Source organism: Artemia sp. Qi Xiang Cuo, chromosome 12 (assembly GCF_049724085.1).
Source record: "Artemia sp. Qi Xiang Cuo chromosome 12, ASM4972408v1, whole genome shotgun sequence".
Classification (NCBI taxonomy): Eukaryota; Metazoa; Arthropoda; class Branchiopoda; order Anostraca; family Artemiidae; genus Artemia; species Artemia sp. Qi Xiang Cuo.
Window position 1 is genome coordinate 61499347 of NC_142805.1, and position 15079 is coordinate 61514425.

General features: G+C 35.4%; 1 protein-coding gene across 1 annotated transcript in view; it reads left to right on the plus strand.

The window, feature by feature from the left end:
- Positions 1 to 282: 282 nt before the first annotated feature.
- The window catches only part of LOC148946372 (metabotropic glycine receptor-like), a 45800-nt gene continuing 31003 nt past the window's right edge, over positions 283 to 15079 (plus strand). Inside the window, exon 1 of the mRNA XM_089097679.1 lies at positions 283 to 402. Within this exon, the coding sequence (XP_088953805.1) occupies positions 323 to 402 (80 nt within the window). The 5' untranslated portion in view covers positions 283 to 322. The remainder of the gene's footprint in view (positions 403 to 15079) is intronic.

Below are 15079 nucleotides of genomic sequence, written 5' to 3' on the forward strand. Positions count from 1 at the left end.
TACTCTTCTTTGATAAACGTGCTTTTCGGAAATCAATCACCATAAAAACAAATTCTTTGATTTATATGTGGTTGTCAATAGTTTTTAAGTATAGGGTACTATCGGCACAGGTTGCTCTTTACTTACAATTTCGTACCATGAAAGCTTTCAAAAAGATAATGTGACTAGTAGCGGTAGCACAAAGTTCTCTTTGCCGCTAGCTCACTTTTTGCTTTCTGATTTCTGATTGCTTTCCGATTGTTCTTTTTTATTTCTGTAAGAGATTACTAAATAGTACTTGTTCTTTCAGTATATAATAAAAGTACTCTTCAGTGGATCAAGGATGCAGTGTCTTCTGGAGCCTTGGATTCGTGAACTAGGATTCGTGGCTTTATATGGCAGTATTGTGATACGACTTTATAGGTATGTTTGACTTAATTGTAGACTTCTGATTATGACCGAAAACTGGAGCTTTATCTAGTATTTAGAAATTACAAAACATAAAACAACTTTACCTAGAATGAAAACAACATACTATTGCTAGTGTGGTAGTAATTATAGTTACTATATCGGAATTTATACAGCATATCAGTAGTGACGCCATAATTACTTCTGTAAGCCCAAAAGTGAAATTAACATGAGATTTTTATTGACCCATTAGGGGGTGTATAAGTGGAACTCTTAGTCCCTCGCATCTGAAAAAAAACGGTCACCTAGCAAGATTCCCGGGATTCCAGGTGTCCCAATCTTATTTCAGTATTTCCATATGATAAATCGAAGTGTGGTCGGGATATTTAACAAGTAGTAATAATAAGGAATTAACAAGGAAAATGGAGCTACTAACCCCTCGCACCTGCCTATTGCCGCTCCTGTTTCCGGGTGTTCTATTAAAGGAGACACAGTTGGCAGGAATCCAACAATACGCCTCACCTTTTAAACGGTCGGATAGGGATATTAGTATAGGATCTAAAGGGTCAGATAGGGAGTCTATAAGTGGAGCTCCTTGTCCCTCGAACCTGGGCACTGTTGTCGCCTGTTTATAACGGTCGACTGGCAGTATTCCCATGAGAGCCCTCTGATGTCATGTCATTCCTGTCAAAATTCCCAGGATTCAAGGTGTTCCAATTTTGTTTCAGGATTTGCAGGGTTTGTCATTATTTGCATAATGACAGCACGTATCTTACGTGATGACGGCGCACAAATCACTGTCACATAATACTTTTTTGGGATTTATTTTTCGTCTAAACGTTCAAAGTGTTTTTTTTCTTTAGTTCTTTACCCTCGCTAGGACTCGAAAGATCATTTCTCTTCCAATAGATCACCGCCTCAAGCATCAGGACCAACAAGCTGTTTGAAAAATCCTCTATCGTGAATTACATTCTAAAAATAAACTATTACATGCAAGGAGATTTCCAATTTTTTGCACACACTAGAATGTTATTTTAACGATTGGCATGAAGACGGAAAACATATATTTTCAGACATTATGTTTTTAATGTGCATTTACCGAAAAAAGACAGAAAGGGTGCTTAAATTGTGTAAACACCTAGGTATTATAGGTGTATCCTCAACAACATATCTAAAGGCTTAAGATAATTGTAAATAACATTTCCATTAATAAAAACACATTTATAACAATATTAAAATAATGAAAAAGCAGTTAAAAAACACAACAAATCAAAATTAAACCTGAAAAACATGAAAAATGGGAAAAAACATGTATCAATGGTAGAAAGGTATGGCTCCTAGCAGGTAATACCAGGGGAAGCGGGCTTGTTGTTATGTCTTTCTTAGAAAAATGGCCTAACGCTTTGCAAAACTTAGTCTTAACTAGTCGAAAGAGAGTTTAGTAATTTTTTTTGCTGAATGGTTTCAGACTTGGACTCGGCATATTAAAAGCGCCAGGAATTAAAGTTGAAATCAGTTATAAATTACAAATCTTGTCAAAAGAGCCTTTTTTCTCGGTACTTTCGAGAGCCCTTAACGAAAATACAGAGTTTTTTTTAGCCGAGACTATGAATAATTCACACCACCGTGGCAATACACGCATTTGAATAATACTTTCTCATCATCCTCAAAGACATTTTCGGACATTTCTTGTTAAAATTATGCTTTCAATCCATTGATTTGAGTTTTTCGCTAGCCTGGACTTTCATAATAACCTACATAAGGCGCCCCGCCACCTTGACATTACACGCTTACCCCCTACCACCCGCGTGGCATTGAACATCGGAACTTGAAATTTCATTACGAGAACGTGATACTCAAAGTAATTCATGCCACAGTACCACACTCTTACTGTTTGGTGGCACCTTGCAACACCTGTCATCGTCATTTTAAGCGTCTTCTAGTGTTTGAACAGCTTCAATTGATATATTTTTTATTGCTATTATTTTCCAACGATTCCCAGTCGTGTGCCACACTGTTAATGCTCTGTGGCACCCTCTGACATCTCATTATCATTACTAAGACAATTTTTCAGACAATTCTTGTCAAAGATTATGCTTTCAACTATTGTTTCGATTTTTTCGCAAGCCTGGATTTTCATAATCATAGGCAGCGCGATCGCGCTGCCTAAGTAAAGAACGATGTGGGCAGAGTGTATTGTTAATTTTTTTTCCTCCACACCCAGGCACTTCATATCGAAGGGGCTGTCGTAGAAATTTCGAAAAGGGCTAATTCGATTGGAAATTGGAATGGCTAGTGCCCTTTTTAATAGTCGAAAGTAATTGGAGGGCAAGTAGCCCCCCTCCCACGCCCATCATTCCCCCAAACCCATCCAATCAAAATTTTGATATTGCCATTTTGTTCAGCGTAGTTGATTTCTAGATAGAAAATATGTTTTTGAGGAGGACACTCCCCCACAACCCTCGGGACAAGGGTTTTAAGTTATGTCCTGAGGGTAAATAAGAACGATGTTGGCACAATGTATCATCTATTATTTTTTCCTTTAGAGCAGGGCACTTCTTATCGAAGAAGTTGCCGTAGGAACTTCGAATAGGGCTCATTCAATTAGAAACTGGAGTGGCTTGTGCCGATTTTAATGGTCAAAAATGACAGGAAGGCAACTAACACCCCTTCTACGCCCACCATTTCCCGAAATATATCCACTAAAAATTTTGAGATAGCCATTTCGCTCAGCGTAGTTGATTTCCAGATAGAAATTATGTTTTTGAGGGGACACTCCCCCACAGCCTTCAGGGCAAGGGTTTTAAGTTATAGCCTGGGGGCATATAAGGTTTTTATAGAAGGCATTGTCGTAGAAACTTCAAAAAAGGCTCATTCGATTGAAAAATCAAATGGCTAGTGCCCTTTTTAACAGTCGAAACTGATTGGAGGGCAACAAGCCCCCCCCCCCCATACCCTCCGTTCCCCCAAACACATTCAATCAAAAGTTTGATATAGCCATATAGAAATGATTTTTTTTGAGGAGGACAATCCCCCACAGCCTTCAGGGCAAGGGTTGTTAGCTATTTCCTGGAGACATATAAGGTTTTTATGGAAGGCGTGACCCTCTCACGCCAACCTTCTCCCCAAACACGTCTAATCAAAATTTTGAGATATCCATTTTATTCAACGTAGTCTTAAGTTCTGTAAATTAAGTCTTTGAGGATGACAACCCCCTCACAACTCTCAGGACAAGGGTTATAAGTCATGCCCTGGGGGCATATAAGGTTTTTACAGAACGCGTTGTCGTAAAAACTTCAAAAAGGGCTCATTCGATTAGAAATTGAAATGCCTAGTGCCCTTTTTAATAGTCGAAAGTAATTGGAAGGCAACTAACACTCCTTCCACGCCCACCATTTCCTCAAACACATCCAATCAAAATTTTGAGATAGCCATTTTGTTTTCACTCAGTTAAAGTTCAAGAAATTATACTTTTGAGCAGGATACTCCCCCCACAGTCTTCAGGGCAAGGGTTATAATTTATGCCTTTGGGGTGTATAAGTTTTTATTGTAATCTTTGTCGTAGAAACTTGAAAAAGGGCTTATTCGATTGGAAATTCAAAGGTCTAGTGGCATTTTTAATAGTCAAAAGTGATTTGAGGGCAACTAGCCCCCCTAGCTTGGCCATCTTTTTCCCAAACACATCCAATCAAAATTTTTAGATAGCCATTTTGTTCAGTCTTGTGGATTTCAAGATAGAAATTATGTTTTTGAGGGGGACACTCCCCCACAACCCTTAGGACAAGGATTGTAAGTTATGCCTTGGGGGCATATAAGGTTTTTATAGAACGTGTCGTCGTAGAAACTTCTAAAAGGGCTCATTCGATTGCAAAAATGGAAATGGCTAGTGCCCTTTTTAATAGTCGAAAATGATTGGAAGGCAACTAACACCCCTTCCACGCCCACCATTTCCCAAAACACATCCAATCAAAATTTTGAAATACCCATTTGTTCCACGCAGTTAAAACTTCAGGAATTTATACCTTTGAGCAGGACATTCCCCCCCGAGCTTTCAGAGCTCGGGTTATAAGTTATGCCCTGGGGGCATATAATGTTTTTATTGAAATCTTTGTTGTAGAAACTTGAAAAAGGGCTAATTTGATTGGAAATTCAAAGGGCTAGTGCCCTTTTTAATAGTCGAAAGTGATTTGAAGGCAACTAACTCCCCTCTCATGCCCACCTTCTCCCCAAACACATCCAATCAAAATTTTTAGGTAGCCATTTTATTCAACGTAGTTGAAAAATTTGGAAATTAGTTCTTTAAGGATGACAACCCATCCCACCCGCAACCTTCAGGGCAAGGGTTGTAATTATGCCCTGGGAGCTTGTAAGGTTCTTATAGAAAGACTGCGCAATGTTGTAAAAACACCAAAAAGGGCTCATTCAATTGAAAATTGAAAGGGCTAGTGCCAATTGAATAGTCTAAATTAATTGAAGGGCGACTAACCTCCCATTTGACTTCATGTTTAAAAACTAAATGTTGGCATAAGATTAAATCAAAATGTTTTGTGTTAATGCTAATTCCCAATAAGGCATCTCAACAGTATCCCAAGAAAGACTGAGGGTATTATGTTATAAGTTTCGGGGCTGCTTCTGCTCTTAAAATTTAACCAAATCAAAATAGCGTAAGTGTATCCGAGCTATCAAAGAAAGTAAACAGATTTTTTTGCGAATGGTATAAAGTTTTCCATTACAGGTCAACTAGAGGAGTCATGAAACTAAATTAAACAGTACTATTTGTGTCCAGATTTTTAAAAGGGTGTATGCTGTTAAAAATTGCTGAAAATTTTTCTCCAGCATACAAATACCAGGCCAAATTATAAATTCTTAAAAAAAAGAAAAGATTTAAAGAATTATTTTCTTTTTCCCTGAAAAGACTATGTCAATATAAAACAAACAGAAATTAATTAAAAAAACACTTTTTCCACAAAATAAGTTTTTCAAAGAAAAGTAAAGAACTCAATTAAACAAAAAAAGGAAAAATAAAATCAAATACTCTAAGAAGTGTAAAACTACCACAAATCAGCATCGATAAATAAATGAAACCCAAAACGATCAGAAATTACAATAATTAACCGAATCAAAGTCAAAACGAGCAGAATATAACATAAGTTGGGCTCAAAACCCCTATGCCTTCCCAAGGCCAGAACATAATTTTCACTTTACTGAAAAAAAAATACAAATGAATGTGCGATGTCAGTTTAATATACATGTACTGATATTTAGTAATCATAATGTTAATATTATTTATGTTTATTAAAGTTATAAAATTAAAAACAGTCATATTTCTTTCAGTAAAGTGCAAATTCAGTAAATGTTCTGGCCTAAGGAGGGCTTTTGAGCCCAATTTATGTTAATTTCTGCTCGTTTTGAGTTTGATTCGTTTATTTATTGTAATTTCTGTTTGTTTTGGGTTTCATTTATTCATCGATTCTGATTTGTGGTAATTTTACGCTTGGTAGATTATTTGATTTTATTTTTGCTCATTTTTTGTTTAATGGATTTCTTTACTTTTCTTTGAAAAACTTCTTTTGTGGAAAAAGTTTTTTAATTAATAAACTAATAAAGACAGACCGCCACTGCGATATTACACGCCTGTCCCCCACGTGGCATTGGACGCTTGGCATTGTAACTTGACATTTTATTACCAGAACCTGATACTCCAAGCTATTCGCGCCACAGTACTAAAGTCTTACTGCTCTGCCGCACCTTGCGACACCTGTCATCATCATTTTAAGCGTCTTTTAGCGTATGAACACCTTCAATGGATATATTTTCTATTGCTATTATATTCCAACGATTCCCAGCCCCGTGACATACTATTGCTGCACTATGGCACCCTCTGACATCTCATTATTATTTTTAAGACATTTAGCAGACACTTCTATTTAAAAATTATGCTTTCAATCCATTGATTCTAATTTTTCACGAGCCTGGACTTTCATAATAACCCATAAAAGACAACCCAAATTTGCGACATTACACGCCTGCCCCCCAAACGCAACTCGGCATTTAACTACTAGAACGTGATACTCCAAGAAATTCACGCCTCAATACAACACTCTTACTGCTTTCGCCACCTTGCCACATATGTCATCAAAATTTTAAGCGTCCTCTAGCGTTTGAACACCCTCAATGGATACTTTTTTATTGTTATTATCTTCCAATGATTCCCAGCCCTGAGTCACACTATTACAGCTCTGCAGCACCTTCTGACATATCATTTTTATTCCTAAGACATTTTGCAGACATTTCTTGTTCATAGTTATGCTTTCAATCCATTAATTTGGTTTTTTCCGCAAGCCTAGCATTTCATAATAACCTCCAAAAACACCACGACGCTAAGACATTACACGCCTGCCCCCCAATCCCTTCCATCAACTTGGTATTGAACAGGGGAACTCGGCATTTCACTACCAGAATGTGATACTCCAAGCAATTCACGCCACAGTACCACACTCTTACTGCTCTGCAGCACCTTGCGACACCCGCAATCAAGATTTTAAGCGTCTTCTAGCGTTTGAACACCCTCAATAGATATATTTTATATTGCTATTATTTTCCAACAATTCCCAGCCCTGTGACACACTATTACTGCTCTGTGGCACTTTCTGAAATCTCATCATTATTCCTAAGAAATTTCTCAGACATTTTTTTTTTAATTATGCTTTCATTTATCGAATTAATATTTTATTTTCGCTAGCCTAATATTTCATAATAACCTCCAAAAGACACCCCGCCACCATGACATTACATGCCTGTCATGCATTTAATTACAAGAACCTTACACTCAGAGAAATTCCCGGCACGGTGCCACACTATTACTACTTTGTGGCACCCATCTGACAACACATCACTATTCCTAAGACATTTTGAAGACATTTTCTGCTAAGGAAACGTCTTCAAAATTTCATCCCATAGATTGAAATTTTTCACGAGGCAAGCCCATAATGATAACAATCAAAACACTCCTACACCACAACGCCATTACACGCCAACCCACCATATGACACACATCCTCATCACCCCTAGGATATTTTCAACCTTTTTACTCCAAAAATAGGCTTATGAATCTAAATACAAGACAAAATTTATTTTTAACAACGGGACTTGATTTCCTTAGAAGCAACAAGTTTTTTCGTAATACAAACTAAGTTTTTACTCAAAACTATCAAATTTATCCTGGAAGTAGCAGGTTTTTTCTAAATAGTAACAAATTTATTTTCTAATAGCAGCGTATTTTCCGTCAAAGATAATAAATTTCTCTTAGAAGTAAAAATTTTTTGTTAATGCTAACATGTTTTCTGTGAGAAGTAGCAAGTTTTTCTTAACACTAACAAGTTTTTCCTTAGAAGTAACAACTTTTTTACTTCATACTATCATATTTCTCTTGGACGTTACAGGTTTTTCTTAACAGTAAAAAATTTTTTTTAATAGCAGCGAGTTTTCCATCAAAGATAACAAATTTCATTAGAAGTAACAATTTTCTGTTTATGCTAACAAGTTTTTGTTACAAGTAGCAAGTTTTTCTTAACACTAACAGATTTGTTCTTAGAATTAAAAAAAATTTCCTTAATACTAACAAAGTTTTACCTAATATTTTAAAATTTTTCTTGGAAGTAAAAGGTGTTTCTTAATAATAACAAGTGTTTTCTAATAGTAGCAAGTTTTCTGTCGAAGATAACAAATTTCACTTAGAAGTAACAATTTTCTGTTTATGATAACAGGTTTTCTGTCAGAAATAGCAAGTTTTCCTTAACACTAACAAATTTTTCCTAGAAATAAAAACTTTTCCCCTAATACTAACAAAGTTTTACTTCATAATATCAAATTTCTCTTGGGAGTAAGAGGTTTTACTAAACAGTAACAATTTTTTTCTACTAGCAGAAAGTTTTTCCCGTAAAATCATAGCAAATTTCTCTTAGAAATAAAAATTTTCTGTTTATGCTATCAAGTTTTCTGTTATAAATAGTAAGGTTTTCCCTTAATAATAACAAAGTTTTTACTTAATTCTACCAAATTTTTCTTGGAAGTAACAACTTTTTACTTAATACTAACCAAATTTTACTTAATACTACCAAATTTTTCTGGGAAGTAACAGGTTTGGCTTAATAGTAAGAAATTTTGTCAAATAATAGTAAGTTTTTCCGTCAAAGATAACAAATTTCTGTTAAAAGTAACAATTTCCTGTTTACGCTAACAAGTTTTTTCTTATAAGTAGCAATTTTTTTCATTACACTCACTAATTTTTTCTTAGATCTTAGATACGCTAACAAGTTTTTCTTTAATACTAAAAAGTTTTACTTAATACTAACAAATTTTTTCTTTGAAGTAACAACTTTATCCTTAATACTAAGAAAGTTTTACTTAATAATATCAAATTTCTCTTGGAAGTAACTTGGAAGTAAAACTTGCTGCTATTAGAAAGTTACTATTAAGAAAAAACCTGTTACTTCCAAGAAGAATTTGATAGTATTAAGTAAAACTTTGTTAGTATTAAGGGAAAAGTTGATACTTCTACGAAAAAATTTGTTAGTGTTAAGAAAAACATGCTAGTTCAGTGCTAGTTCTAGTAAACCAAAAATTGTTACTGCTAAGAGAAATTTGTTATCTCTGACGGAAAAAATTGCTGCTATTAGAAAAAATGCCTTACTATTAAAAAAAACCTGTTACTTCCAAGAAGAGTTTGAAACTAATAAGTAAAACTTTGTAAAACTTGTTAGTGTTAATAAAAACTTGCTACTACTAACAGAAAACTTGTTAGCATAAACAGAAAATTTTCACTTCTAAGAGAAATTTCTAGGCTTGCGAAAAAACTTAAATCAATGTATAGAAAGCATAATTTTAACAAGAAATTTCTGAAAAGTCTCTAAAGAATAATGATGAGATATCAGAGAGTGCCACAGAGACAGTGCCACAGTTGGGTGGCACAGAAACTGGGAATCGTTGGAAAATAATAGCAATAGAAAATATATCCATTGAGGGTGTGCAAACGTTAGACAAGCTTAATAAGTTGATGACAGGTGTCACAAGGTGTCGCAGAGCAGTAAGAGTGTGATATTATGGCGTGAATTGCTTGTAAAATCACGTTCTGGTAGTAAAATGCCGAGTTCCGTTATTCAATGCCACGTGGATGTTAGGGGGCAGGCAGGTAATGTCGTGGTGGCGGGTTGCCTTTTGGAGGTTATCACGAAAGGCTAGGCTTGCGAAAAAACTTAAATCAATGGATTGAAAACATACTTTTTTAAGAAGAAATGTCGAAAATATGTCTTAGGAATAATGATGAGATGTCATAGGGGGCCGCAAGGCAGTAATAGTGTGGAACAGGGATTGGAATCATTGGAAAATAATAGTAATAGAAAAATTATTCATTGAGGGTTTTCAAACACTAGAGGACGCCTAAAATGTTGATGACGGGTGTCTCAAGCTGCAACAGGGCAGTAAGAGTGTGACACTGTGGTGGGAATTGCTTGGAGTATTACGTTTTGGTAGTTAAATACCGAGTTCCGCTGTTCAATGCCACGTGGATGGTAGGAGGGGGGTAGGCGTGTAATGTCGTGTCGGCAAGGTTTCTTTCTTAGGTTATTATGAAAATCCAGGTTCGTGAAAAACTTGAATCATTGAATTAAAAGGATATTTTTTTAAAAGACATTTCTAAATAATGTCTTAGGAATAATAATGAGATGTCAGAGGGTGCCGCAGAGCAGTAATAGTGTGGCAGAGGGATGAAATTCGTTGGAAAATGATATCAATAGATACATTACACGCCTGCCCCCACAACGCAACTCGGAATTTCACTACCAGAACGTGATACTCCAAGCAATTCACGCCACCGTACCACACTCTTACTGCTCTACACTCCTATTAAACAAGCTTAAAATGTTGATGACAGGTGTCACAAGGTGTCGCAGAGTAGTAAGAGTGTGGTACTATGGTGTGAATTGCTTGGAAAATCACGTTCTGGTAGTAAAATTCTGAGTTCCGCTGTTCAATGCCACGTGGATGTTAGGAGGCAGGCAGGTAATTGTGTGGTGGTGGGTTGCCTTTTGGAGGTTATCACGAAAGGCTATGCTTGCGAAAAAACTTAAATCAATGGATTGAAAACATAATTTTTTAACATGAAATGTCTAAAAAAATGTCTTAGGAATAATGATGAGATGTCATAGAGTGCAACAGAGCAGTAATAGTGTTGAACAGGGATTGGAATGGTTGGATAATAATATTAATAGAAAATTTATTCAGTGAGGGTATTCAAACTCTAGAAGACGCTTAAAATGTTGATGACGGGTGTCGCAAGCTGCCACAGAGCAGTAAGAGTGTGGTACTGTGGCGGGAATTGCTTGGAGTATTACGTTTTGGTAGCTAAACACTGAGATCTGCTGTTCAATGCCACTTGGACGGTAGGGTGGGGGGGGGTAGGCGTGTAATGTCGCTTCGCCGGGGTGTCTTTGTTAGGTTATTATGAAAGTCCAGGTTCGTGAAAAACTCGAATCAACGAATTGAAAGGATAAATTTCTTACAAGGAATGTCTAAATAATGTCTTAGGAAAAATAATGAGATGTCAGAAGATGCCGCAGAGCAGTAATAGTGTGGCACAGGGCTGGGATTCGTTGGAAAATGATAGCAATAGAATACATTAAACGCCTGCCCCCACAATGCAACTCGGCGTTTCACTACCAGGACGTGATATTCCAAGAAATTCAAGCTTCAGTACCACACTCTTATTGCTCTATGGCACCTTGCCACATATGTCATCAAAATTTTAAGCATCCTCTAGCGTTTGAACATCCTCAATGGATACTTTTTTATTTTTATTATCTTCCAACGATTCCCAGCCTTAAGCCACACTATTACAGCACTGCAGCACCCTCTGACATATCATCATTAATCCTAAGACATCTTGAAGACATTTCTTGTTTAATGTTATGCTTTCAATCCATTAATTGTGGTTTTTTTGCAAGCCAAGCCTTTCATAATAACCTCCAAAAGACACCACGGCGCCACGACATTACACGCCTGCCCCCAATCCCTTCCATCAACGTGGTATTGAACAGCAGAACCCGGCATTTCACTACCAAAATGTGATACTCCAAGCAATTCACGCCGTAATACCACACTCTTACAGTTCTGCAGCACCTTGCTACACTTGTAATCAACATTTTAAGCGTCTTCTAGCGTTTGAACCCCCTCAATGTATATATTTTCTATTGCTATTATTATTTCTTTCTAAGGAAATGTCTTCAAAATGTCATCCCGTTGATTGAAGTTTTTCACGAGGCAAGCCCATAATGAAGACACTCAAAACACTCCTACACCACCACACCATTGCACGCCAGCCAACCATATGACACTCATCCTCATCAGCCCTAGGATATTTTCAACCTTTTCACTCCAAAAATTAGCCTATGAATATAAATTGAACACAAAAGTTTTTCTTAACAACGGGACTGGATTTCCTTAGAAAAAACAAGATTTTTCGTATTACGAACTAAGTTTTTACTCAAAACTCTCAAATTTATCCTGGAAGTAGCAGGTTTTTTCTTAATAGTAACAAATTTATTTTCTTATAGCAGCAAGTTTTCCGTCAAAGATAGAAAATGTCTCTTAGAACTGACAATTTTTTGTTGATGCTAACATGTTTTCTGTGAGAAGTAGCAAGTTTTTCTTAACTCTAACAAGTTTTTCCTTAGAAGTAACAACTTTGTTCCTTAATAATATAAAATTTCTCTTGGACGTTACAGGTTTTTCTGAACAGTAACGAATTTTTTTTAATAGCAGCAAGTTTTCCATGAAAGATAACAAATTTCTCTTAGAAGTAACAATTTTCTGTTTATGCTAACAACTTTTCTGTTACAAGTAGCAAGTTTTTCTTAACACTAACAGATTTTTTCATAAAAGTAAAAAGTTTTTCCTTAATACTAGCAAAGTTTTACCTAATAATTTAAAATTTCTCTTGGAAGTAATAGGTTTTTTCTTAATGGTGACAGGTTTTTTCTAATAGCAGCAAGTTTTCCGTCAAAGATATAAAATTTCACCTAGAAGTAACAATTTTCTGTTTATGATAACAGGTTTTCTGTCAGAAATAGTAAGGTTTCCTTAACACTAACAAATTTTTCCTAGAAACAAACTTTTCCCCTAATACTAACAAAGTTTACTTCATAATATCAAATTTCTTTTTGGAGTGAGAGGTTTTAATTAACAGTAACAATTTTTTCTAATAGCAGCAAATTTTTCCCGCAAAATCAGAACAAATTTCTCTTAGAAGCAAAAATCTTCTGTTTATGCTATCAAGTTTTCTGTTGTAAATAGTAAGGTTTTTTAACACTAAAAAATATTTTCTGAGAAATAACGACTTTTCCCTTAATACTAACAAAGTTTTTACTTAATACTATCAAATTTTTCTTGGAAGTAACAACTTTTTTCTTAATACTAACAAAGTTATATTTAATACTACTAAATTTCTCTTGGAAGTAACAGGTTTTTCTTAACAGGAAGAAATTTTATCAAATAATAGTAAGTTTTTCTGTCAAAGATAACAAATTTCTGTTAAAAGTAACAATTTTCTGTTTACGCTAACAAGTCTTTTCTTATAAGTAGCAATTTTTTTCTTTGCATTAACAAATTTTTTCTTTGAAGTAACAACTTTTTCCTTAATACTAAGGAAGTTTTACATAATAATATCAAATTTCTCTTGGAAGTAACAGGTTTTCTTAATACTAAAAGATTGTTTCTAATAGCAGCTAATTTTCCGTCTAAGGTAACAAATTTCTCTTAGAAATAACACTTTTCTGTTTACACCAACAAGTTTTCTGTTAGAAAACTTGCTAACTACACCAAGTTAACTATGTTTAAGTTAGGTCATTTAACTTAGGTTAGAATGACCACTCATGCTTGCCTAAATTAGATGAACCTAACTTATGCTTAGTTAACTTAATGTAGTTAACAAGTTTTCTAACAGAAGACTTGTTAGCGTAAACAGAAAATCGTTATGTGGTAATTGTCTAATAAAACAAAAAAATTTAACACGAAATAAGAAATTTTCTGTTATTTTTCTGTCTAAATAATGTCTTAGGAATAATAATGAGATGTCAGAGGGTGCTGCAAAGCAATAATAGTGTGGCACAAGGCTAGGAATCGTTGTAAAATAATAGCAATAGAAAAAATTCCATTAAAGGTTTTCAAACGCTAGAAGCCGCTTAAAATGATGTTGACAGGTGTCACAAGGTGCCGCGGAGCAGTAAGAGTACTCCGAGTATCACTTTCTGGTAGTGCAATGTCGAGTTCCGCTGTTCAATGCTTCGTCTTTCCGCTTTCAGACAAGAAATGTTTGAAAAATGTCTCATGTATTACAACTAAGTGTTAGAGGGTGCCGCAGAGCAGTAATAATGAGGCATAGAGCTTAGAATCGTTCGAAGATAATAGTAATATAATATATATCCGTTGAAGGTTTTCAGACGCCAGAAGACGTTTAAAATGACGATGATGGGTATCGCAAGGGCTGCAGATCAGTAAGAGTGTGGTACTGTGGCCTTAATTGCTTGGAATATCACGTTCTGGTAATGAAATTCTAAGTTGCGTTGTTCAATGCTACGCGGATGGCAGGGTGACAGACGTGTCATGTCGCGGTGGCGGAGTGTCTTTTGTAGGTTATTATGAAAGTCCAGGCTTGCGAAAAACTTGAATCAATGGATTGGTAGCATAATTTTAACAAGAAAAGTCCAAAAATGTCTTTTGGCATGATAAGAAAATATTCGTCCAATGCGCGTATTGTCATGGCGGTGTGAAATATTTATAGCCTTCGCTAAAACAATTCTATATTTTTGTTAAGGGCTCTCGGAAATACCAAGAAAAAAAGTTCTTTTAACTAGATTTATAATTTATAACCAATTAAAATTCTAATTTCTGGCACTTTGAATATACCGAGTCCAAGGTTGAATCCATTCAGCCCAAATAATTACAAAACTCTCTCTTTCGACTAGTTAAGACTAAGTTTGCAAAGTGGTGGACCATTTTTCTAAAAAGGACATAACCAAACCCGCTTCCCCTCGAACTACCTGCTAGGAGCCATACCTTTCTGTTCATCCATGTTTTTTTCCATTTGTCAAGTTTTCACTTTTTAATTGTTGTTTGTTATCTTTTTAACTGCTTTTTCATTGTCTTAGTATTGTCGTGAGTTTGTTCTTCTTAATATAAATTTTATTTACAATAAGCTTAATCTTTTAGATGTATTGTTTAGGATGCATCTCTAATACCTAGGTGTTCACAAAATTTAAGCACCCTTTCTGTTTTTTATTGATAAATATACATTAAGAACAATAATAACTGAAAATAGATGTTTTCCGTCTTCCTTCCAATTGTCGCAGGTGCATGAAACATGACATTCTAGCGTGTGCCAAAAATTGGAAATTTCCTTATGTGTAATAGGTTATTTTTAGAATGTAGTTCTTGATACAGGACTTTTAAATAGCTTGTTGGTCTTGATGATTAAGGCGCTGTTCTATTTGAAGGGAACTGATCTTTCGAGTCGGGGCTAGGACAAAGAACTAAAGAAAAAACGCTTTGAGCGTTTCAACAAAAAATAAAATATCAACAAAGTATTATGTGAGAGTAATGTGTCCGCCGTCATTACGTAAGGTATGTGCTGTCATTAAGT